General features: G+C 40.1%; 1 protein-coding gene across 1 annotated transcript; it reads right to left on the minus strand.

Annotated features, from left to right (window-relative positions):
- On the minus strand, positions 1–26,888 carry STX7 (syntaxin 7; the record flags this gene model as incomplete). The annotated part of the gene is made up of 9 exons (XM_081997641.1): positions 1–93; positions 4,434–4,516; positions 5,550–5,622; positions 6,929–7,019; positions 7,743–7,795; positions 8,536–8,673; positions 10,367–10,457; positions 12,333–12,402; positions 26,807–26,888. 9 exons carry the CDS (start codon positions 26,886–26,888, stop codon positions 1–3), a joined length of 774 nt encoding a protein of 257 aa, XP_081853767.1.
- Positions 26,889–27,210: the final 322 nt, after the last annotated feature.

Here is a 27,210-nt window from a genome sequence, read left to right on the forward strand (position 1 = left end):
TTATTTTGTAGAAAACCATATGATGATTCCAACAAGCAATACTCCAACAGCAAGTATAACAATGAGGATGCACATCTTCTTTCGGGACCTTTGCTGCCAATAGAGAAAAAAAACCAAGTTGATTGAAAACTGCAGCACCACATCAGAAGACTACTTAAATGCTTTTAAGGTCTTGTGCAATCTAACTAAACTGTGTCCTTACAAACAACAAGTCATAGGAAGTTGTTCAAGAAAAAAAAAGCTAATGTATCCATGACTTACTTTTATGGCTATAGTATTCAACAGAATTATTTCAGTGGTATTTTCTGGCATACATAATAAACTAATGAAAGAGAATGCAGTAACATAATGAATGGATATAATTAGAGCACCGGGGGAAAGAAAATGTGAGAGCAGGTAACCGCGTACAAAGGAAAATGGACAATCAATCAGCACAGTAGAGGAGCCAGAAATGGTCTGCTAGAAAAAAATATTTAAAGACTCAATGTATATACAGAAGGGGACAAAGGACTAATTTTAGACTTCTGGAAGATTGACCAGTTATATAGATGTCACAACAATAAAGCATAAATTATGAGCATATCCAGAACTTTCACATCTCCCACAGAGGTCTGTAACTTGAGATACCAGAGCACGCAAGATAAGCAGCAGTCTGTCATTCTTTATCTGAAGGATATAGAATCTGAAGGTTTCCTTCACAGCAGGAAAGGAAATTACCAGTGGGTTTCACAGGCATTTGCTGCTAGCCAAGGGATAAACACACTCAAATATTGGGATTCTAGGCCACAATTCCAGAAGCAAAGCCAGGCTTTGCTCTGTTTGGCAGATGTTCTTCTGCATGGGTGTTTTTGTTTTTCTGCCCCCGCCCCTGAAGAACTACATCTGTGTCTGTTCTTCAGTGGAGCTGCCAGTTCTCTGCCCAGTACCACCCAGACTACCAAGCTGCTTAACTATTTTCTTCTTCCAGTTCTACTATCTTGCTGCCACTTCTCCAATTTTCAGGCTAAGATTTCTTCATTTCATCATTTTACTTGCTAGAACTCGCTGTCGTAAAAGAAAAAATGTTTTCACAAATATATTAACAACAAAAAGAGCCAAGGAGAATCTCCATCCTTTATTGCACGTGGAGGGGAACATTGCCACCAAGGAGGGGGAAAAGGCTGAGGTACTTAATGTCACCTTTGCTCCTGTCTTTAATAGCCAGACCAGGTATCCTCAGGGTATTCAGCCCCCTGAGCTGGAAGACAGGGGTGGAGAGCAGAATAAACTCCCCATAATCCAGGAGGAAGCAGTTAAGGACCTGCTAGGCCACCTGGACACCCACAAGTCTATGGTGCCTGATGGGATCCACCCAAGAGTACTGAGGGAGCTGGTAGAGGAGCTTGCCAAGCCACTCTCCATCATTTATCAGCAGTCCTGGTTAACAGGGGAGGTCCCGGATGACTGGAGGCTTTCCAGTGTGACACCTATCTAAAAGAAGGAAGGAGGAACCCAGGAACTACAGGTCTGTCAACTTGACCTTGGTGCCAGGGAAGATTATGGAGCGGTTCATCTTGAGGCTGCTCACGGGACATGTGCAGGACAACCAAGGGATCAGGCCCAGCCAGCATGGGTTCATGAAAGGAGGTCCTGCTTGACCAACCTGATCTCCTTCTATGACCAGGTGACCCCACCCAGTGGATGAGGGAAAGGCTGTGGCTGTTGCCTACCTGGACAGTAAGTCTGCCTTACTGTTGTAGTAAAGCCTTTGACACAGCATTCTCCTAGAAAAGCTAGCAGCTCATGGCTTAGACAAGTGTACTCTTTGCTGGTTAAAAAGCTGGCTGGACAGAGCCTGCAAAAAACTGGCGCTGAAGCCCAGCTGAACAGAGTTAAGTCCAATTGGCAGCCGGTCACAAGTGGTGTTCCCCAGGGCTCAGTTCTGGGGCCAGTCTTGTTTGGTATCTTTATCAATGATCTGGGTGAGGGGATTGAGTGCTCCCTCAGCAAGTTTGCAGATGACACCAAATTGGGTGGGAGTGTTGATCTGCTGGAGGGTAGGAGGGCCCTGCAGAGGGGTCTGGACAGGCTGGATCAATGGGCTGAGGCCAACTGTATGAGGTTTAATAAGGCCAAGTGCAGGGTCCTGCACTTCGGTCACGACAACCCCATGCAATGCTACAGGCTTGGGGAGGAGTGGCTGGAGAGCTGCCCAGCGGAAAGGGACCTGGGGGTGCTGGTTGACAGCAGCTGAACATGAGCCGGCAGTATGCCCAGGTGGCCAAGAAGGCCAACAGCATCCTGGCCTGTATCAGAAATAGTGTGGCCAGCAGGAGTAGGGAAGTGATCGTGCCCCTGTACTCAGCACTGGTGAGGCTGCAGCTTGAATCCTGTGTTCAGTTTTGGGCCCCTCACTACAAGAAGGACATTGAGGTGCTGGAGCGTGTCCAGAGAAGGGCAACGAAGCTGGTGAGGGGTCTGGAGAACAAGTCTGATGAGGAGCGGCTGAGGGAACTGGGGTTGTTTAGTCTGGAGAAGAGGAGGCTGAGGGGAGACCTTATCGCTCTCCACAACTACCTGAAAGGGGGTTGTGGTGAGGTGGGTGTTGGTCTCCCAAGTAACTAGCAATAAGATGGGAGGAAATGGCCTCAAGTTGTGGCAGGGGAGGTTTAGACTGGATATTAGGAAAAATTTCTTCACGGAGAGGGTGGTCAAGCATTGGAACAGGCTGCCCAGGGAAGTGGTGGAGTCACCATCACTGGAGGTGTTCAAAAAAATGTGTGGATGTGGCACTTCAGGACATGGTTTAGTGGGCATGGGGGTGTTGGGTTGGTGGTTGGATCTGATGATCTTAGAGGTCTTTTCCAACCTTAATGATTCTATGATTCTATAACTCAATCCATTTGCTAAAGTACCTTCCTTTTTTTAAAATCTGTGTCCAATTCTCGCCTTACACTCCCAGTGTCCTCTAGTTTCACCCTGGAGACCACGTCTTGCCAACATTGCATTGAAGTCAAACATTTTCCCTGTAATACTACTTAAGCAAGGTAGTGGACTAAAGACATTGAGATCTTATGTCATCATACACTCAAATCATCATTTCTGCAAGTGCTGAAGCAACAGTGGTAAAGGGGGAAAGAAAGGAGAGGAGCTTGACTTTGACCAAACAACTCTGCTGTGTGAATGTACCCCACGTGGCAGATCAGTGGTGTATACCTTGTCTAACGACAAGCAGGAAGTTGTGACTGTACCACCCATGTGCCATCTCATCCCTGCCGGCATGCCTGGGCCTCTACCACTTCTTTGAGAGGGCCAGGGCATACAGATATAATAGCTGCCGAAATTAAAATAAGTCTGCTGAAAGTGGAAATGATTTTTCAGCATCTTGGAACAAGGACACATTTTCGAGCAAAGGAAAGTTCAAATCTGAAGCAAACTACACAATCCTTTCAAATACAGGGCAATTCTGCTGAACGTTTGGTCTCTGCTGCAAGACACACTGAACAGAAGCTTGTCAAAAGTCTCAATAACCTTCCTTTGAGATCAGAAGATATTCATCCTTTCCTCCTCAAGATAAAAACACAAAGTTTTTCTTTTTAAATTTCAACCAGAAAACTAATACCTTCCACAGGAAATTCTGGCTGCTGCTATTTTTTTTCCTGAACTTTGTCAGTATCAAAATAGGAGCCAATCATATTTAATGTGCCAATTAGTGCTGCCTAGAACACAGTTCAAGGATACATCTCCACTTCTGAAATCAGCATGCAATCCTTCAGACATTTTGTCATTGATTTACTGTCCTGGCTACTACTAACACATGTAAGAGGATTAAAAAAAAAGTCTAAGGACTAACTCTGACTTAAGAGGGAAGATTTATTACTAATAAGATTATTTCTACTAAGTTCCAAAAATGTTATAAAGAAGTGGCATTTAAAGGTATTTAAAGGGCTTTTCAAAAACGTTTGAGAGTTTGAAATATGTTTTTAGCATCAGGGTAGCAATTAACAGAAGCTGGATATATACAGCTTTGAGAAGATTTTAGACAGCAAAACTTGGTGCTAACTGGCAGCATCTTCACAAGACTTCCCTGCATATCTTCCCTACTCCTCCAGTGATCTTTAGAGGCTTGCTCTCCATACACAGGAACCTTTTACTTCTTGAGCTGTAAAAGGAGGGGTTTGTTTCATTGTTTTTTGTTTGTTTGTTTGTTTTAAATAAAGGTATAACTCCAGGTACCCTGAAACAGCCCGGCTAATTTTACAGGAAACCCAAAACTTTCAGAGGTCACTGACTTTTGTTTTACAGTGACCTAGAAAAACCATCCTAGTCTAACATAAACCTTTAAGTAAGTCTGCAAGCCTTGAGGAAATTGATAAGCAAAATCTGAACTGCACAAGAAAGTGGAAGTCAGGACTACTGAGAAAGGACAGTTACACACAACTGGCTGACATTACCTGATAATTTGCTGCTCTTGACAGCTGCTGGTTTGCTTGCTGCACATGTACATCTGCATTTTCCACATTGGCTTCTATGCTGTCTTTATTTTAAACAGAAAGATTTCAATTTTTGGTTAGTCATAAGCCAGCCAAAGGTTTGGAATGCTGAAATACACTTGAGAGCATATGTAATAGCTGCCCCCCACCTCTTGGTGTCTTCATCAATACCTAAAGCTTTATACATTGCATTATGGAAGTTTGACCCATCCTATATTTTTGTACAAGTTCATTTCTGAACCACCCCGGCAATGAATGGCTGAATTCATGTCAGTAACAGCTCCCTTGCTCTAGAAGGGGGGCTGAACCTTAGATACCAACGAGGGTAGAAACTTTTAGTATTTTTACTTTTTTCCCTTCTTTTTTTTCTTTTTTTCCCCCTCCCCTTTTTTCCTTTTTTTTTTTTCTTTTTTTTTTCTTTTATTTATCCTCCAACTTGCTAGTGACTACACTCTGCTCATATCAAAAAAGTCCCAAGACCTAGGAAATCAAGGGAAACAGACACACAAAACACCCCAAGAGGCATGACTCTAGTTTGATATTCTATCATACTGACACGGTTTTATTTTTTTCTTCCTGGAAAAATACAAACAGGTTATGGAATAAGGTGATAGAAAAAGCCCTGCACATGTATGCTGGACATAGACAACAGCATGGCTTGGCAGCAAACTCAGAAAATGTATTTTTCCATCAAACTTAATTCAAAGAATGAACCTGTTTGCATGGAGGGCAAAGCAAGAGCCTTTGCTGAATCTGCACACTTACGTCACTAGTCAATACAGCAAAACTCCCCACACGAACTCCACTTTTATGTACATAAGAGTTCAAAATACTACTTTCAAAGATGATTTATACACATTTAAAACTACATAATGTTTTAAACTACATTTTAAACACATTTTCTTGATGTACTCCCAGTCACCGCAGCCAGTCTATCCATTATTAGGTTGCACCTGATTTGCTTTAGCATTGATATTCTTTTTTGCTGGCAAAATTCCTCTAAAGGAAGTTCTACATTGCTGATCTCCAGAGAAACAGAATAAAAAAAATTTCAGAGAATATTTGAATTGGACTTACCTATCACATCACCTTGTTCATGAATCATCATTCCTAGATCTTTAAAAATTTCATTGATGTCCATAATATCTGCCTGCAAGGAAAGAGTCATTGCATTAGTTGACATAACATACACTAGCATCTCTGCACATTTAAGCAGAAATACTACACCTTCTCCTGCCAAGTGCGCATCCATGACTCTTTACAGGATAAAGAAACCCCTTAATACGTTTATTTGGAAGGCTTTTTTGGTACTACAAGACCAAGTTTCTTAAAATCAAACTAACCAAAGAGGACTATGTGCACAAAGTACACTTCACATCACAAACAGTATCTCTCACTGCTGAGGGCTTGCCTACACACTTATTTGTATTAGTTTAACTGAAAGTAAAGGGTCATGCCAACTTTGCTTAAAAGCTATCCATTTTAGGCAAATTAATACGAGCATGTGCAGAAAGTATTTTGCATTAGTTTTAGTACACCTATTAAATTAAACACACACAAGTTTCATAAGCAGTAGTGTACAGAAATTACCTATATAATATGGCCATTGCTCCTATATTACATCATCCTCTTACCATCTGGTAATGATGAAGTGATAGGTGCCATGTTACCACTATGCATGTGATCTCTTCCTAACTAATGACTGACACATGTTTAGTTTAATTTACTGTATGTTAACATATGGGTGGCAACAAGGGAGAGATTATTGAAAAATTTATACATAGAATGGATTTTGCCACACACATCAGCAAGACTTCCTGACAAACTCCAGTTCCAGCATCTTTCTTGTTGATGGTAGAGGTGTGCTTCCATTAATTCCAAATTAATTTTGTCTTTGCAGAAGTCTCTTGATGTCAGCATTTCATCACATGTTAATTTTTTTGTGTAGTTTACATCTTGTTTTTGATGTTAAATGTTTTTAACTTTTTGACAAGCCCTTAATTACAAAAGTTTGAATGAAACAGTATCTCTGTATTTCCAGAAGTGTTCAAAAGAGCTGCTTACAAAATGAAGTTGTTGAAAAATACGTTGGGAATACCTGGGAGGAAAAGTCTAAATTTTGCTTAATTTATAGTCACTGTTAAAAAAGGGATAGAATATGACTTGTGTTGGAAAAAAATATGTTTTTTATTGCAATCACACAAGCACTCTCTTATTCCATAACTGAACCACTGAAGTTAAACACAGTGTCAAAACATGGCTTTCATACAGAGAATTCTAGTGCGCATTTCACATCTAATGGCAATATTTGTAGTTTTGAAGAAAAAAAATTACACCCACAAACAAACCCTAACCCTTCAAGATTAATGTCTGTATTTAGTGCTCATGCCACTATAAAATGTTTTTTCTTTGGAAACATTAAAAGCATATTCTGCTGTAAAACCACTTGTACTTACCTCAAGCTGCCTAATAGAAGATTCCCTCTCCTCAATAAGACGGAGGTCATCTTCTGTAATTTCTTCATCTTGCACTTGTGCTTGTGGTTGACTATCAAACAAAAAAACCACATCCAGACTTGAACAGGCCCAATGAGAAATAACTCAGAAGAATAAAACAACAGTTAAATACATAGCATATACTTTACATTATCAATTAACAAAACACAGGTTTTTACACTTGTCTGTCTAGCTAATAGGGAAGGTCTAACAGTACCATCTTTGGTATAGGAAGCTGCTGCTGTAGCAACGTTGCACATAGCATTGAGCTAGCTAATTGGAAAATACAAGGGCAAAGTTTCTTCTGAATTATAAACTGCAGAGTTTATATCCATCTGAGGCAAAAGTAAGCTAGCCAACAAAACAGAATCTGAGACTAAGAAGCAGTTCTTGGAGAGGATGAAAGCAATGGGAGATCCCAGTAAACATTGGACCCTTATCACAACAGTTTTATTCTATTGACAGGTTGGACTCTGGTAACCTAAGTTTGGGTCTCAAAGCCCAAACACACTTGAGGAGACAACTAAAGCTGAAGCATGGGGAAAAAAGGGGGAGGTGATGTGAACAACTCCTTTTTCTTCCCACCTATCCCACCAAAGCCTCTTCTCTACACTTGCCCTATGGAAGAAAGCTTAACTGAACAACCTACCCCAACTCCCTCCAGAAAAAGGCAATTGATCAGAAAAAAAAAATTTTTTTTAATTGGCAGCTGGATTCCCTGGAGGCCTTTTATTATTCTGAGCTAGGTTGAGACTTACTAAGAAATTCAGCCTACCTGTCCCAAGAGACAAGTGTTCCTTCTTTGTAGCTATCTTCAGGAGCACCACCCTACATGATCAGTGTTTAAAAATAGAAATAAAACATTATGGCCCTGAAAGAAGTAGTCAGCATTTCTATAATGAGTCAATATTACAAGGTTTATAGTAAGTCGACTTCAAACTAAAACATGACTTAACATGTTCTCATCCTGATTTTGCTTTATGCATGCATAAAGCTGAAACACAAGCAAAAACATTCAGCTCAGTAACTGCCTGCTAAAATTTACAAGTACAGCAACATGTATTTGGCACAGAGTGGGAAGGCAAAATCGATATGCTAACAAGGAAAAGCTCAACATTGCAAGCTCCTCAGCACTTGTCCACTTCAATATTGTACAGAAATCTGGCATGCGATTCTTCCCTGTAGGAAAACTCTGTTGATATCTAAAGGTCCAGCAAAAGCATTTAAAAATCTACTAAAAATTGCTTTTTCAGAATTACTGCATGAACCCAGGGGCACTTCATGCCTTTGTGTGACAAAGGCAAAGAAAAACTAACAGTTCACCAGGGAGGGGGGCAGCGGGGAGTAGGTGGTTGATTATTACAACTTAATTCAGCCTTTACTATAAAACAAACTGTGTAATTCAGCTATGCATGAAAGTGAGCAAAGAAAGTTTATAATCATACACTTATATAGCACATGTTCTGCCATATTTGGAGTCAGATATGAACTTCACAAAGGGAAGTTTAACATGAACGCCACCAACACCATTGTAAACAGAGTATAATAGCACATTTTCCGATACTTACAGATACCCTTGAGCTGGCTCTTACTCTGGCTACGAAGTCTTTTTCTTTCTCAGCAGCTTGTCTTTGGAGCCTTTGGAAATTTGTTAGTGCTGTGGTGAACTCCCCCACAAGACGGTCTTTCTGTATTTTTCTTTGACGCTATAGGAGAAAAAGTTTTACCAAGTCAAATGAGCTCAGGCTTTTCAAGGCTCTGCCATTTCCAGGCTGCTCAATGCTAAGGAATATATTCTTTTTTTCTAAATAGGTATAAGGTTGTCTACAAAACCATTTGCAACTGCATGAACAAACCTTCCTTCCCTCTGGGATCACATAACTCTGCCACAATTTAAGGCATTTGAAGCGGAAACCAATGTATTTCGTTTCATTTAATAGCTATGGAAATGAGAAATGGGCAGGGATAAGAAAACTTCTACCTTCCTTATTATCTGTTGCTTATAAACCGTACTGTTGAAGTGTGAAATATTTTGGTACCATGGATGCTAAAATATGCACAGGTGACCAAATGGGGTGGAAGGGTGCAGAAAAGAAAGAAATGGGCAGGGACAGGGCACTCTGCAAGAATTTTACATAAATGCTGAAAAAGTGGGTTCTCATTCCCCCCTATGAGCTGGTACAAAAATACCGGCTCTAACCTTTCATGCCTTTTTTTTTTTTTTTTTTTTTTTTTTTTTTAATGGAAGATGTAGGGGAGAGAAGAGGAATACTGGGCACTTAGGAGAGCCTCCACCATATTCCCCTAAATGTATACGTTACAACAACCCTTCCTTCCAGACTTCTGAGAGGCTATATTTGCCATTCATCGATCTGTTATTTATGCATTTCATTGAGAGGCAGCTTTCATGAAGATGCTCATGATAAAAGGAGTAAAATAAAACATCTCACCGCCAACTTTACATCTCCAAAGTAAAGAAACAGAGAAACCATAAAAAAATCTCTCAAACATACTTTGCCTGAACTAGAGGTTATATATCAAGACCAAGTTTTAACACCTCTATTAGAAGCTTACACCTTGACAGGATGAGCACACATGGATCATGGCCTGCCATTTGAATTCAGTGTTTCAGGACAATTCATCTTCCTAAAAGTTCCTTGGTCCAGCCACAGACCAGGCAAGTTGTTTGAGTGACAATAAGCTGAATTCACGTTTTTTTGGGGATCCTGTTGCACCTCCCTTATCTAAGTGACAGATTTCTCTAGGATAAGAAACCACAGGATGGCGGGCAGGAGTGTGCTAATGACAACAGCCACTTCACATGTTATCTCCTGCCAAGATTTTATACCGACCTGGCAAAGAAACAGTTTTAAGACTGCACAAGCTGTTTAAGTAACAGCTCCTGTCCACTCCACTTAAGAAAGGAAAAGCCTGTGGACAAGACATAGCGTATATGCTGATTTGAGTGAAGTAGAGCAGACCTACTGTGCATAATCAAATTATTTGGACAGTGGGCGAACAGGTCTAGTTACCTGCCCTGTAAGCAGTTTTGGCACACAACTCCTGGCCCCTGGAAGCAGTCTGAGTTAGCGTCACTGCAACAGATTACAAAGTGCCCAGCTACCTAAAATGTCAGACTTGGCACGCTGCCTTGATTCCTACCATTTCAGTCCAACTACCTCATTCCTGATACATTAAAAACAACTTTGGAACAAGTCTGGGCTGCAACAAAATAATGTGTACCAAGTGTCCCTGTTGTGAAAACGTGTAGACTAATGAAACAAGCGCTGTGAGAGCCTGGTGAGGAGCACAAAAATAGGCATGAAGAACTGAAGACACTCAAATATTCTACGTGAGCCAACATGATAGTCAAACAAGCCACGCTCTTTGGTTTTATACCTGTTCACTTGTTGCAGGCAAAGATCCAAACTCTTTAATGTATTTGTCAGTTTCTTTGGCAAGCTGGTTGGTGTATTGCTGCTTTTGTTGCCTAAAACCAAATACAAAGTTTCATTAGAGACCACTGGGTTATTTTTTTTGAGTTTCACTGATTCTCAGAAAAGGAGCAGTACTGCTTCTCTTTATTCTGTTCTTCACTGTAAAGGCATGACACCATGGATTCCAGGCAGGACAGATGCCGAAGAAGGCGTGTTCCTCAGTGTGACAGCATCATTACTCACCTTTTTTTTTTTCTGAGGTTTCTTCTATTTTCCTAATATGCAGCGATAGCTTTCTAATTATTATGAATATCTAAACATGATTTTCATAGTCCTTTTGAGGCTATCAATAGTTGGAAACACCTGGTCATTTCTGAGTTCAGAATAACTGTAGAAAAGACCAAGTTTTTTCTGTGTAAAAGAACATACTGTGGCTTAAATACAATTCTGATACCACAGCTCATGAAAAGTCAATTTCTGATAATTACTGGGACACTTATCCAAAGAGATCTATATTCTCCCATGATACAATGGTTGCGAGCTTAGCCAAAAACTTCATTATTTACTAAATAGCTCTACAGTGCTTAAAAAAACCCCTTGTCTTCAAGAGCATTGCTATTTTTGTTTTTTTGCCTCTTTGCTTCTGATATTGTCACACACTCTTTTACCAACCTTCATAGTTTTTTCCTGGAGCAACTCAAATTCTTGACCTGCTTTTGCATCCTCCTCCCCAGTGTATATAAAAACATTTTATCTGGAAAGCTACTGGCAAACAATCAACATCAATATATTAAATAATCGAGTAAGTGTTCAGATACATAATCAACATGAAAGGAAGGGCCAAATGTTCAGACAAATGAAAAAGGAATAGATGAAAACCCAAGGAAGCTTACCATATATATTGCCTCCATAAAGGGACTGGAATGTCCTTCACAACAGTTTCTATCCTGCGTAGTTGTGAATTTATGCCTAGATTCTCTTTGGTTATTGCATAAACTGTGTATGTTGATCGTCACCTGTTCAGTCTCCAGTAGGATATCCACTGTCTATCGTACCTGGCTAAAGTTATGGGCCCTGAACTCTGACTATTACAAAGCAATTTGCCTGTTCACACAAAATGAATGTGATGCCTTTGGTTCAATACACACCTCCTCCTCATACTCAACAGCCACAGTGAGGCATTAACCACACCGAAGACTGCCAACTTTCTCACCGACAGGGTTAGCACAACACATCGTTTACATGCATTTATGATGCTGAGATTAATGTGATAAAGAAGGTTAACGGGGAAAAAAACCCAACATACCGTTCATTAGACCCTGCAGAAAAGTGGAGAGCAGCTGACTGTCTTGGCCAGTGACATATTAATGAAGATCCACCCTCAGGTGACTGAACTGGAGTACAGCATCTGCCTTGGAGCCTTATTTCACTTCTGCTTTTTCCGTACTTCTGGCACATGTTTATTCTATAATGTCATCCCTTACTGTATCTTTCATCGCTAAAAAGGCATTCCCCTCTCCTCCTCAGTATCACATCTCACAAAAACCCCCAATACATTCATTACCTTGTGAAACTTATACAGACAGATTTGAAGAGCTGATTGGGGTGGAAGTGGGTGGTGGTTGTTTTAAAAACAGTGATATTTCTTTCTGGTCCTGCCCGCTTCCCTTTGCTGACATACAGCATAGGTTTTATAGATGTATGGATACTGCAGGTAACATACATGGGCAAAGTAGCTGACTCTAAATAAAGATTATCCAAGATTAATTTTAAAAAGGTCATCTCAAACATTTACATTTCAAGCATTTCTCTACACTTGCCTTTCTGTGAGATCAAGCACCCTGCCTAACAAAAAAACCCGCCTCATCACCTATCAGGAGATTGTTTACAATGCAGTGAAATGAAACATTTTCATGTGAAGTACTCACAGCTGTTGCCTCAACTCGGGCGTGTCTTGTGGTGTTCCAAGCTGATGTAGTATTCTTTGTATTTCGGCAGCTGTTTGTGAAGAGGAAGAGAAATTTTACTGGGACACAGGCAAATCCCACTTAATTTTATGCATTTTTGCTTGACAATTCTAAAGCCATAAAAGTTGACAGAAACTGATACTCAAGACTGTTTCAACCCACTACAAAGACTCCACCTAAGAAGACCCAGAACAACTAGTGAATCATTTTTGCCAAGTCAAAGACAGCGCCCACCGTTACTTATAAAGGATGGGAATGTATTCGAGTATCTAGTTAGAAAGAGGCAATTTAAAGATCAGTTATTAGTTTAACTATACTAAGGATAGATCAGGCCTTTTAATATTAATTTTTAAAATAAACAGCACAATTCTTATTCTGGTTTAATCATATTTTCTGCACATCATTTTGGAAAGCCATATGAAAGACTGCCATGACACTGTCACATACAAATATTTCAGAAGCAGTGCAATAATAAAGAGAGAGCAACAAAGCATTCATGGGTTTACAGCACATTAAAATAACCTGTCAGGTGTGCAGGTTTAAACTGTAGTTTTCAGATTCTTACATTTTTAAATGTGGGATACAAAGCACCAGTTACTTTTAAGTGTATTTCATAAATTATATTAGTTTTGAACTGCAAAGACTGACACATCATCTGAGACTTATTTTCAGCTCAATGTATTTTGCTGTCACATGAGAAAGCAAGGAGAAAAATGGACAGACACTTCAAGGATATTATCTCAGCTTAACACCCTCACATCTTCTAAAACAAAAGAACACATATGCAAAATAACTTATGTTTGCTGGACCTCAGCTAGGAGTAGACTTGTCTTCCCTGTATTTCTGTGGCCCTCTCCAGGCAAACTGGTGTACCACAGTCAGTAGAAAATATGACCGTATGATAGTGTGTGGGATCCTCACTTTACTAGCACATTATCTTTTTTCACTAAATACAGTTAAAATTGCAGTAAAAGGCAACTCTAAGTAAGGAAGAAAACCATAAAAAAGGGTACCATGGAAGATATCTGTAACAGACAGAACTTCAGTTACAAGAAGAAAGTTACCTGTGACTTATGTTAAGCAGTTAGATAAAATTGGAATTCCTTAGAACATTTTTAGTAGTAATATTAATACTAATCTTTGTTTCATAACAAGTCTCCAGCGAATTAGATGACATTGGATTTTCTACACTGCTTTATGTAACATCACTATGTCAGAGACTGCTATAGTCAATTCCTTCTGTGCACACCCAGGTAATGAAGATATCAAAAAGAGAGGAAAGTTTTACCTTATACTAAATCAAATACTTCAAGGCAGAAGTCCTTGGGGTGATTGAGTGGATATAAGCTACTAAAAGAATTACCAAAGGGAACAGCACTGTAAGATGGGTATCACACAGCTCGTATTTTAATTGAGCTGAAAAGCAGCAAAACATAAGTGAAAATTTTTGAATGTTGTCTACAGTCGTCACCTGCGGCAGAGCGCCAGCCCCTCCCTGCCGCGGCCAGCTGGGGAATGCCTCTGCTCCTCCTGGTCACGTACTGATTAATACTGACTTTGGGTAATTAAGCCTTCTTTTTCTGTTCAGTGTGATGCATTGTTTTAAAATGAACAAACAAGAAGGTAACTGGCCAATGTTATCTTTAACAGTGTGAGTTTTTGGTATCTATAAAACTGCACACAAATTATCCTTTATTTGTTCCAAGGTACTCTGTCTTCTGATTTGAGAGCCAAGGTGCTCTGTTATCCTGTATGTACTGTTAAAGGGAGAATAAAAAACAAAACAAAACAAAAAACCCCCAAACAAGCAACCCACAAAAAACCCTCAAAACAAACTGCAAGCACTCTGTTAACAGCCGTTTTGCAGACTTTAGAAAAAGTACCGGTGTGTCCTACCGCCACCTAGAGATGCATTATTTAACTGCAAATAAAGAAAATACAGGTTTGCGTTTTAAATAAAGGCTCTCACTTGAAAAATTCTCTGAAATAAAGCCTATACTTAAAGTATTTGCATTCCAAGATAACTAGATATTTATCCTACTTCTTAAACTGAGCACAAGTAGGGGAAATTAAAAGTCAGCACCGACTGGCTATACAATGTCAGCTATACAATTCCAGGCAGAGCGAAGTTCATCCCAGTTCAGTTCTCACGATTCAAGAATTCAGCACAAAATTAAAACGCATCTTACCAAAAAGTCTGTAAGTATGCATCAAAAAAGCAAAGTGCTATCAGGCTTTCAAATCACAAGGGAAAAAAATAAAATTAATTTAAGAAAAAAAAAAATCCCAAGGACTGAACTGACACCAATTTTTCTGGGCTTCCTGTAATTTAGCATTTTCCATCTTAACCTTCCACAATAAGGACATTATTCAGAAAAAAAGAGCATTTCTCCTCTCAATTTTTTATTCATATGAAGTATACTGCACTGAAAAGTGAAACATTGCTTATTCAAGTAAGCAAACAGAAAAAAGGTGGAGCAGTAAAAGTAAATTTTGGCCAACAGTCTTCAGCAATACTCCTGACATTGTCTTCATAAAAAAGCCAAAAGCAAGTCAGTAGGACCAGTGTAACACAGGAAGTAGAGAAGCTGACCTTCCTGAAATCTTGATTTACAGTACATAACTGCAGGTTGATGAATTAAAGAAATCCATCCTTTGTACTCCTTCATAGTAACATAAACATTCTGGAGAGTATACAGGCTAAAAAAAAAAAAGTATTTCTTTATAGTCTTATAATTCTTTTGGTTTGGCTTGGTTTTTTTTTTTTTTTTACAGATTTCTTACCGTAGCTACTACTCATTTGGACATTTGATAAAATATTATATATCTAATCACAAAACCATCTAAACCACAGATACTTGTCCAGACCCATGAACTTGTTGAGCTTTGTCATTTAAAATTTCAAATAGGCTTTAAGACGTTGCCACCTGGGTCACAGAGGTAAAATGTCTTGTTCCCTCACATGTACACACAGAGATCTTACAGAATTTGATTCAAAGCAAGAACTGGCTTCAAAACTTCTTAGTTAAAAGCAAATTTGCCTTCCTTCCCTCAAGAGAAAGGCAGGGTCGTCTTAGCCTCTCCTCCTGAAAGTTAGACTGTAGAAACAGCTCTGCTGACTCCTTCCACTGCATCATTTGGGAAGCAAGCAGAGAGAGTATCTTGGCACTGAAGAGAGAGAACAAAACTGATGGAAACCTGGGATTACTTTTCATAAAACAGAGGCCCCTAAGCTCCTGGCTTCACTGCTGATGGTGGCATTTATAATGGTACTGCCTCCCTTGTTTAACCAGCTTTTCACCGCTGTGCAGGGAGTTCAGGCTGGCACACCAAGGCACCTGGCAGCTGCTTTGGTGCCTCTCTATCCATCAGTAATGCTCAAGTGTCCCGGAGAGCCACGTGCTTAAGCCCAATTCACAAGGTCCTAGCTCTGCACAGTAAACATACTGCTAACAGTCAGGACCAAAGATCAGAGCACACTTTTGATGGGTTCCTAGGTTACCACACCCTTTATGGTTTTCCCTTCCCCATTTCCAGATTCTCCCAACTTCCCATGGAGCTCTGAAAGGCAGGAGTAATATGACTACCAGAGGTCCCTCCTGTCCTTCTGGGCATTACCAATCCTGTAACAGCACCTGACTGGATCTTGTGCATGATTTTAATCCATTTCAGTGCAAAGTCTGACAGTTTAGCTCAGGTTCCTTGGGTATGTACAGTTAGCTGCTGGACTTTGCTCAGGAGCTGCAGAAGGGCACACACCGTGTGCACGCAGGCGTTCTTCACCAAAGCCACTAGGATATAGCAACAGCCTCTGTCAGAGGCATGCTAACTCCTACAGCCACTTCTATACTGAAGCTCAGGGTAGATGTTTGTATATAATGAAGATCAACAGCTCTTTCAGGGCTCAAGCTGCAACCCTGCAGAAGTAGCACCTTGCCAGCTGTGGGCTGGCAGCGAGCCACTGCAGAAAGCAAGTGCCCCTTGGGAACTGGGCAGCACAGGACCATGTGCATGCATACCACGCAAGCAAAATACATCTTCCGCAAGCAACTGCTGTCTTGCACGCAAAAGAAAAGAATCTCACTTTTTCCACCTGAAAGTGAGCCTTGTATTAAGAAAGAAGCAATACCGTATTAGTAAGAAGACTTTTCAATTGTCTTTGCAGCGTTCCTGATGTAGATCTCATAATACGTAACTGTTAGCTGATGAAAGCTACTCAGCTACTCTCAGACCGGTCACATGCTCAGGAACAGGTCAGACACGGTTAATGATGAGCCAGAGAAACAATTAAGACATAACCTGAATTCCTACAGAGAAAATTATTTAAGAGTCAGCTCATGTTTACTTTTACTAAGCCAAACAGTGTTCCATTTCTAGTCAGTGGAAGCTCTCCCTCTAGTTAAAGAGAACAAATAAAGGGCATAGAAAAAAACCAGTAATACTGTCTCATATAAAAGGCCTCCTTTTCTCTGCATGAATAGCGAGATTTCCAGTGGAAGTATTTACATTTTTTTTAACCAGGTAGGAGAAACATGTTCCTGCCAGATGTGTAATACATACTATTTTTTACATAGCTAAAAACATATTTTACATTTTGGATCACACCCTATCCTTGCTTAACAGCTGGCTGGGAAAGATGAAAGTTTTATCTCCTTTCTCCTCATCTTCCCTTGTTTTTCAGCTGCCTCTGCAAAGCTGTTCCGCTACCACAAGTAAATCTGTGTTGACATAACTGCTGGTTCTGCTCCTTGAACATGAAAATGTTTAAGAACACACTGGAAGTTTCAAACTTAAAATAAAGATACAAATAAATAAAATAATACAATGAAGACCAAAACATAAACAACTTCTTGCCTCTAAGAATACAGAAGCAAACAAAGTTATCCCCAACTGAGAATTAGTAATCACTGTATGGGCTGTAACACCACAGTATTGTTGCAGAAGAAAATGTTAAAAAAAAAAACCAAAACCTTTATTAAAATCCTAATGTTTGAAAGGCAAAGAACTAATTAAGATTAGGGAAATGAAGAGTGGACTACAGGTCACCCACCTTCTCTGGCAGGGCTGAGAAGTGTCCAAGCACCATGTTCATCCCTAGCATGAGACAAGGGAAACTGAGGATGGTCCTTCTTCGGAACACTTACCAGTAACTCTGGCTACAGGAGAGAAGCTTTCCCAGGCTACCTACAATCAGCTCTCTTCCCATGTTAACCTCCATTCTATTTAACATTTGAAAAACCAAACGTTAAACCCTCAAGTGGCCATGACCAAGCTTGTTGCAGCTTTACAGCTGAAGAGTGAGGGGAATCAACACATTAATCCAAAGAGTTCTAAAAGGAAGGCCACAACACAGAAGCATGAAATTGGAGGGGAAAAAAAATGTTTAATGAGTGTTGCTTATTACTGGTTTGCAGCCTGGAACCTCGCTTCTTACTTGGATCGCACAAGAATGCATTACAGTCACACAGCGGCAGTTTCCTTCAGCGCTGCAGTCCAAGCCAGACCCACCACGTTGCCCGATTTCATAAAGCTTATGAATGGCCCAATGCTTCCACAGGAAATGCAGCACTCATTGAGTGTGCTTGGAAAAAACACCGGCAGCAACAGGAGCAACAAATATTGAGGCACTGTACTGCAGAGGACAAGAACCAGACAAGCAGGCAGGGCGAGTACAGTGAAATCTCCCTTTCAGAACAGCAAGGCTCCGGACCTGTCACAGGAAGGAGGAGCACAGCTGCTCCTGAATATTAACTACGATGGTGAGGGTCCCCCCCAAGCCACCGTCTTTTACTTAAAAAGGGGCAGATAGGGTTTTAGTCATTGCCTAAAGTTCAGAGGACTAAAATGAACAATGAGGATTTAAAGCCATTGATTTTCAGTCATTTTCCTAGCTCCTGAGCCCAAGCAGAATAAACAAGATCAGCAAAGCGTTCCACTGTATGCACCAAACGCAAAGTCTGCTCCATGGGAGGCTCAGGCTCAGCTATGGCTTCGTATGGCAAATAAGCTGTGTATACACCACCAGCACAATCATCATTCAGAAACGTTTTGTCAAAGACCTTACATACGCTGCCACCGGTTGGGTAACTATGAAGAAACTTCCTACTTGTTTCCAGCTGAACAAGTGAGTCAACAAACAGCACATCCAGTAACAGATAAAGTTGTGTGGAATCTAATAAACTGCAGAGTCACTTCAGAGCAGGTTATTGGAAAAGAAGAAGTATCTGTAAAATTTACACCAGTTCAAACTGCTTTTGCCTGGGAACAGCAGGCTTTCGCAATTTATTCAAATCCAATTCAGTGTTTTTTTCCTTCTGCACTTACTTCTTAGCAAATAGCAGCCCCATGCCCAAGAGCTCACCTATTTGGAATTAAGTATCTAAAAACTTCAGCGATTTGGTTTTCAGTGATTTGCTTTATTCTGTCTTAACGTATAACACTTATTATTCTAAAGCAGTATAATACATTGGCGCAGAGAAACCGTAACTGAACTGTGTATGGGAAGGACAAAATAAAATGAGGATAGGGATGAAGATTGTTCTCAGAGCTCTAAGGACTGAAGACTCAGTAAGTACGTAAGAGTAGGAAAACAACAATTCTTGCACCCTTTCCTGTTGGATTTTATTACAGCTTCTAGCATTTCTAAGTAGAATCTTGTCCCCAAGTGATCAGGAACATCAGTAACAATGTCTGGAGTTCAGGACCTGCCTCCGTTTTTTTCAGTACAGCTGCAGTTATTTCATGCTAGTGTACTACCATTTATAATGGTCTTCAAAAGACACTGGGAAGTGGGATTGAAGTAGTGCCTGTTCTTCTAATGTGGCCATAGAGCACACAAAATACACATTAAGTGCACAATAACTGATTGTGTGATCAATTATTACAGTTCAGCCAAGGGGAAGTCATTAAATCAAGTTATATTCACTTTATATTCATTCCTAAAAAGCCCCTGGTAACTCCCTGAAACCCCAAAGTTTGAACGTTTCTTTAAAGAACACCAGTAGCTTATTAAGTTGTGAGAATGATCTATGATTTTGCAGTAAACAGTAGCTGCACAAACACCATAAACCCAACCTGTCTACTTGAAGAAAGCTTGTTTTTAATAGGTCAGGTCATCAACACAGCAAGCTAGCTCAGTAGGTAGCATGGAAGCAAAGACACATAACATGTCACACACTGGTTGACACAAGCAAGTAGCTGTCACTCCGGGGTCACTCGCCATCAACCACTGGCCGGGGTTTATTCTGAGCCCTAGCTGGGGTGCAGCCTCCTGCACAGCAGTTTTATAGGAGATTTGATAGAGAGTTCTCTGGATAATCAAACTGCCATGCATTCTCCTCTTCTTCTGTCTGCAAGGAGTAAAACCCAACAGAACTGAACTGGAATAGGTATTTCAAGTACCTTAGAGAGGCTCTGATATGTAACTCTGTACAGATAGGAAGAAGCCTAGCCACATCCCTTCCCCTCTCTGCTGCAAATGCAGTCTGGTTTGCAGAAATTACCTTGTCTAGGTGAGTCCATTTATACTTGCTCCATTAGCAAAGGCACCAGTCACAGACAAATTGTGAATGCCTTCACTAGTCACCTTGGTATTTATAAATTGCTATTTAAACTGCTTCCAAATTAAGATGGCTGAATTTACAGAGCTCTTCCATCCCTGCCACCCCCAGATTAGTTAACTAAGGCAGAGCAAAACAGTGTAGGACAAGGAAAATTCTGCCTTTTCTGCACATACTAACACAAATAACGCTCTGGGGTGTACATGGAAGACCCATTTTTCACTCTATTCTGCCACTAGCATAAATAAATCTCTGTCCCTCTTATGCAATGTCATCCACATAAGACAGTTTCACATGTCATTTCCCATAGAACCAAAATATTTTTAACAAACAAGACAAAACACAGAAAAATACTAACAAAACTCTCCAAATTTATATATGAAACTGTGAGCTATACTACCTTAAATATATTTATATGCTACTTTACATAGAACAAAGCTTTTAGGAAAAGCATGCAAATAATACATGCTTGAAGTTTTCAGAAATAGTTTATTTCTAAAAGAACTGTGGGCTTCATGACTTCAGCTTGTTGCAGAAAGACAGGCATTTAGAAAGACTCGAAATATCTGAATTCCTCCTCTTATTATCCTCTATTTTCAGGTTATGACCTGGATATAGCAGATTCAAGTTCAATTCCTTGGCCTTGGAAAAGCCCACAAAAATGGAACGTGGAGGACCATAACGGCTGCTTAAAATGCCTAAATAACCACCCTTTTCCAGGTTTTACTGAAGCTTTATTCTAAATCCAAGAAGCCTTTCTGACAACAGCAACCATCATAATAAAAAAGAAAAAATTTGTGCTGACTAGTATCTTCCCACAAAGTTAACCAGAATTTAACTGCAGCTAGTTGGAAATTTCTGACAATATCATCGTTAAAAGTCTCAACAAGCTCTACTTTAAGCCTATTTGCTTTAAAACCACACCTGTACAAAACCGCACTTTAAATACAGACAAAACAGAATTTTGTTTTCATATAGGCTCCGATTTCAAACACTTCAATGGCTTCATTTACTTTTCACTTACCCATCTGTATCCTTCTTTAGCTAAAGAATAATCATGCGAACCTGTTGGTGTTAAAAACATAGTGGCAAACATAGTTTCTCATTAATGTTTCAGCCCGTTTTAGCTGAACAGTTGAGCTACCCACTGGGCTTAAACCATAACAAAAAGGCATGTATCAGAACTCTAATATTCTTCAGGGTTTAATCTACATTTATAATTTTCTACAGTTACATAAAGTGAAAGGGAAAGTCATATGATGGATGTAATTCAACTCCCGTAACATTCAGTGAAAATTCTGGCTTACAGAAAACTTGGGATGCAACAGAAATTGGACAAAATTGCTGTCACAGGAGATGTATCACATGACACAGGGATCTCTCCTGGCTGAAGTTGACCTTCTGGGAATGTGCTCTATATGAATTGATGTTTGTGCTACCTTAATGAACAGAAAAGGAAATCAGCAGAAAGCAAGAGTCATTATGAGAAAGAAGCTCTCAAAGCCAGACAGACTCCCTCTAGCCATATGTGGATTGTGGCAACTGAATTTCACCCCCCCCCCCCCCCCGCCTTCATCTTGCAGTATGCAGAGCACATGCTTCTCCAGCTAGGCTGATTTCCAGTGTGCATGAACACGTCAAATACTCTATCACTGACCTTGCCAATACTGAGCAAGGGTAGATTATGCCATTCTTACTGACTTTGCAACTACCATTGAACAAAAACCTGCCATGACCTTTATAAGCTGGAGGAGTTGAGAAGGGAGAGATAGGAAGGGCATACGAATGCCTCACTTCAGTTAGCATAGGTTCTCTAACTGATTAGAGTTTACAAACCAGAAATTTTCTAAAACTCAAAGACTGGGCATACTTTATCAATGCCAGCCTTTGCTCTGTGTTCCCAAGCAAAGGCAGCATTCTAAACTGCTTCCGAACCAACAGCTCCCGAACGCCAGCTTGAGATGCCAGCAGAGACATGAAAGCTATTCATCTAGCCTGTATCGTTCTTGCTTTTCTGCGGGGATTGCAACAAGTGACATATTTGGTAGCTACAAAGAAAATATTAGGAGCAAAGCAAAACAAAGGCATACAAGCCTGCTTCCTCAATGACCCACACATGGGACAGAGACCTGAGAAGTATGTTGTGGGAAGGAAAAACCATGGCTGGTTACTTCTTGCATAGTTCCTTTCAGAGACACGAGTCAAATCTTTCCAGCTAAGTAGAAGAGACCCCTACTTCTTTAACCATATCCTTTCTACTCTTACAACTGTGGAGTTGTCCCTGCAGATGAATGCAACTCCCATTTTGCACCCTCTTGGGATCATCTTTTTAAACAAGACACTTTCCCTCTTTTTCCTACACATAGAGAAACAATTCTCTAACACACAGAAAAATGACAGACTTTGAAAAACTGCTCCCCTTCATCTTCACAGTTGTAAGAAATCTGAAATTAACATATTTTAAAGCTTTTAAATTAGGCTTTTTGTTTGTTTTATTAATTGTATTTTCATCTTTCCACTTGTGAAAGATCAGATTTTCCCTTGTGCGATTCACTACATGCTCTTCAAGAAGAGGAGGAGATAAAAAAAAATTTAAAAAAAAATCACAATATGGACTCGATGCTCTTATCCTAGTAGGCATAACCCTAATATGGTACATGAACACGTCTGGTAGAGATACAGATCTGTAAGCAGGTAGGACTCGTTTTGTCACAAAGAAATACTTTTTTGCTAGCTCATCTTGCTTCCATGCATCACACTCTTTCCTTGTCTATCTAGTTGCTGTAAACGAATAACCAACAGGAAATGTTTCAAGGAAATATTGAAGGAAGGTATTGAGATTTCTCTCAAGTTAACAGCAGTTACCCTTATGCTGCCACATAAGTGAGAGTGCGACCTATGAAACTCAGTTCTGGAACTACTGCTCCTTCAGTAAACACCGATTAAAACACCTCGATAATAGGTTCTCCATCTGCAAAGTCCAGACAGGCTGGAGCTCTACACCCTGCATCATTCTATATATTCTGCTCTCCATATTCCTGTTCTTCATATTCAGAAAGTTAGGGACAAACCTCAGCCATCTTTAAATTTGTATTTCAAAAGTCCAACACAATGTGTATCATCTAGATTTTATAATCAGATATAAGATAGGCCTGGGATGAGAAATACAGTTACTTTGTATGAGATTCTAGACAGACAGACTTTCAAACCTTGATTGTTAAGTTGCATTCTAGTAACACAGAAATTTAGCAGCTCTCTAAGCCTAAGAGGTGCCAAAGCCCATTATACACTTCTTGGTTTTATTATTTAAACCTGAAGTTTCCCTAGCTGTTTGCAGATCTACTTCTCATCACAGTTAACACAGATCCGAAACCAAACCAGCGAGACATGGCTTGCAGGCATCGCTGACCTCACCGAGGTTCAACACACAACACTGCAGCTCATTCAAGCACATGTGATTCAGGCTCCCCAGCTTTTACAGCACTGCCGAAAGAGTCACATGGATTCTCTAAAAACTCTAGGAGTGGGTCTGAGAACCTAACTCTCCCTCTCCTGCCTGAGGTCTGCCGCTCTACATTGGATGTCAAGAAGAGCCTTGAGTTTTGCAGTTCCAGCTGCTCAGTGGAACAGTTTTAACAAAAGGCACTGAGAAACACTCTGCAGACTACTTGCCTAAACCTCAGCTCAGAGATGTCACTGATAAGCAAAACAGGAGTTTCAGGCTGATGAAAGTAGACTCCATTCCCCAGAGGCTGATACGTGATGTTAGAATCACTTATTTCTCCAGAAATGCTGGAAACCCAAACACAGCACAGGTGCTTGTTTGAAGAACCTTATTTTCACAGAACGTTCTGGGGCTTGGGATCACAAACACATATAGGTGCCCTCCTGGCTTAAGTTTCCAAGCAAGCTCAGACTGCAGACAGTAGTGTATGCTGCTTCCCATTAGCCAGCTCAATTGTATCTTCATGGTCCTAAAAGTGATCCCCCCAAAACCGTCTCCTCCAAAGAAACTCACAACCCACTAGAGATAGCGGTTACTACAGTAGTTCACCAGAGGTTCAGGCAAGGTGGAAGCAATTTACAACTCTTAACGCATCTTCAACATAACAATCAACTGCATTATTGCATCAACAAATCAATAAAATATGTTCTTTAAAGTTAAAAGGGTGCTAAACTAACCCAGCTGTTGCTTAACACAAATATAGGTCCTTTCCATTACCACAAAGCCGAAACCAAAAAGAATGCTATCTTGCAACTGATTTAATTATCGAAGTGGCATGCTCAACCAGCATAGGGATGAGCTTTGCTTGTCAATCAGTAACAGTGGGCTACATGAACTTGGAAAGAACGGAGGCAAGGATCACAACTATTAATATGACAGCATCATTGTGTGGATGCATTATGAAATGTGAAGTATTTAATATATGTATTTTATCTTGCATATGTATGGCATATTAAAAACAGTTATTTAAGAACCACATCAAATTTATTACTTGGAGGGTGTGTGTGTGTAATAATTAAATCTTGAAGAAACATTACCATAAAGATTGTTGTTCCGACCAATGCTGCTTCCTATAAAACTCTGGTGTATTATGAAATCTCGGCAGCACACTGTTGCCTAACTCAGGAAGTTGTTCTGTATTTCTCCCACAGTTAAAGGGCCAGCTTCTAGCTGGAAGAGCCAGCTTGCTTTCAACTAATCTGTATCTCATATGTATCTCTCTAGTAGTATTCAGAGTTTGCTTGCATGTTAGCACACGCATGAATTAGTTTTGAGGGACGTTCCGAAATGGTTCGTTAATCTGAAACAAAACTCTTACTCGATTGGTCTCACTCTGAAAACCAGGATATCTACACAAACCCAGGTTAACCAAGAAGATTTCAAATGTGTTGACACATCTCACAAATGATAAGCATTGCTGGACAGAAGTGCAAAATCAAGTCAACTACTCCGAAGGAAAAACATGGATTTAGGGTTAAATCCCCCTCTCTCCCTAACCAAATTCACAAATAGCAGTCTAGGAGACACCCGCTCAGCAGGTGACTTAGCTCTATACATCCCTAAGTTTGCAGCCTTCTTCCCATTTGACCTAGACGTTCCTGCAGCTCACACCTTCCAACAGAAAGCTGGACAGGTACTACACATGGGAATAAAATATCTAGAAAAAGTGTACATAAGCCCTAAGACAGCTCAGTCCAGGAAACATGTTCAGCATGCCCATAAGATCCAGATCCTTATAAGAATCTACCAGAGGAGAATGGACTACAAGAGTAACTAAGTGGTTAGAGTTCAGTCAGATCTACAGAAGAGCAAAGGATTAAATCCAGCTGTGTACCTACCAGTCCTAGATAAGTGCTTGGCTGGAGTTTTTGAAGGCAAAGCTCCTGCTTCTGAAGCTAAGCAGCAGTGGGGCTAAGAGATTTGGACTTGGGTCTTGGAATGGCAGAAGCATCTGTCTATTGCTCAGATTTTAGCCTTCTAAATTTCAAAAAGGAAAGGAGGGCAGGATTGCAGGTAACCCCTGCAGGATGTCTCCTATCTAAACCTGGGCAGCTTGCTTTTAGTACAGCTTGTTTGTCACAAAGGGAGAGGCAACAGAAGCAGCAGGGTGAGACTAAGGACTTGCTGAGTCCAGCACAAGGTGGTTAATTATGCTCAGCAACTGTCTTCACAATGCTCCAGTATCAACTACTGATTTCACTTTTTCTTTTCATCAGGCAACTAAGACTTCTTTTTTACATCTTGGAGCCTCAGTGTCTGTCACAGGTTGGCAGGTGTCTCTGGAATACTAAGTTAGAAGACATGAGACTGAGTGCATTCACTGAACAGATTTTAGAAAATGCAGCATAAGGGCTTTTACAGAGCCAGTTTCTTAATTTTAGGTTGAGGAAATACAACCCTGAGGTAGAAAAACTTTTAAATAAAGTAATATTGCAATTTTTCTTTCTGTCCATTGAGATCTAAAGAAATTCTTTCTGGAAGAAAATACAAAATGTAGCTGAAAAAATAGGCAAAAGTTCAATCTGTGCCAGTAATCTGTGCTACAAATACCAACTCCTAAAACTTGTCTTGCAAAAAAAAGATCAAAATTTTTATTAAAATTGACATACTTAACTGATGAGAATTCATGTGAATTTTTAATGAAAAAATACCCATTTCTGCATGCACACTACATCCTGCACATTAAAAACATGCATGCCAAAATCTAGCCATATGCTGTTCATGGCTAGCTCCCTCCTGATGAACAGTACACTTCGTGCCATTTGTGAAATCAAGTTGTACTTGCTATATATATAAATACACACACACACATATTTAAAATATAATGGAAAATGGAAGGAAAGGGAAAAGGACTGAAAACCCCAGCAGCCTAACCTACCTCTAAGTCGAACACCCTAGTTAGGTGGCTAAAAAAATTAGGTGGCATGAATCTAAGCACAAGTATATTAAAACCATCTTATTTACATATCTAACACGTACTTCCAAGGACAAGCTGCAAGGCTACAGCTTCTGTCCATGCTAAACAATTCAAGCTCCAGCAAATATTTGATGCAATCCTTGCTCAGCAAACATCTCAACCTATCATCTTAAGGTGCCACATAACTGGCCAGGACAAAACTAGTTTATTACCAGCAGCCATCTTACTAATTATTTATTCATTTAGTGAATACAGAGTGATACTATATTTCCCCAGGATAAATCACACTTAACCATACACACAAAGGACTGGATCTGCTGTGTGAGGTGCCACAAACCTGTCAAATGAGCAGTCAGAGAGTGAGTTCTCATGAATGAATCTGACAAACTAACCACGAATGGGGAGGCACCACCATTATTAAAGTTTTAGATAAACATGCATAAATGCAACTTACAGCATTGCGTGATCTTCTGGATGTTAGAAGTTATGCGCTGGGCTAGTTGATTAGGATCCCCAAAACCCGCACCGTACGACATGGCTGAGTAGATTTGCTGTCAAGATCATCCACGATGGCAATAAGTCAGTCTCCACCTACGAAGGACACCCAAACCCCCCACCCCAAAAACAGAGTTATATCTTGGTCATAGGTTTAAAAAGGTCTTCAACATCTTAAAGAGGAATACACATGAAAAGATTAAAGAAAACTCCGTATACTAATGGTTACCCTCTTTGAAATCATAGTACTTCAAGGATGGAATTCAAGGGAACACTTTTTAAAAAAAAAGCGTTAAATAAGAATAACGTATCCTTTTTGAATTTCCTATAATAACTCTTACCTCTTACTATTAGGATTCTTAA

This window comes from Phaethon aethereus (genome assembly GCF_964289735.1).
Source record: "Phaethon aethereus genome assembly, chromosome: 3".
Classification (NCBI taxonomy): domain Eukaryota; kingdom Metazoa; phylum Chordata; class Aves; order Phaethontiformes; family Phaethontidae; genus Phaethon; species Phaethon aethereus.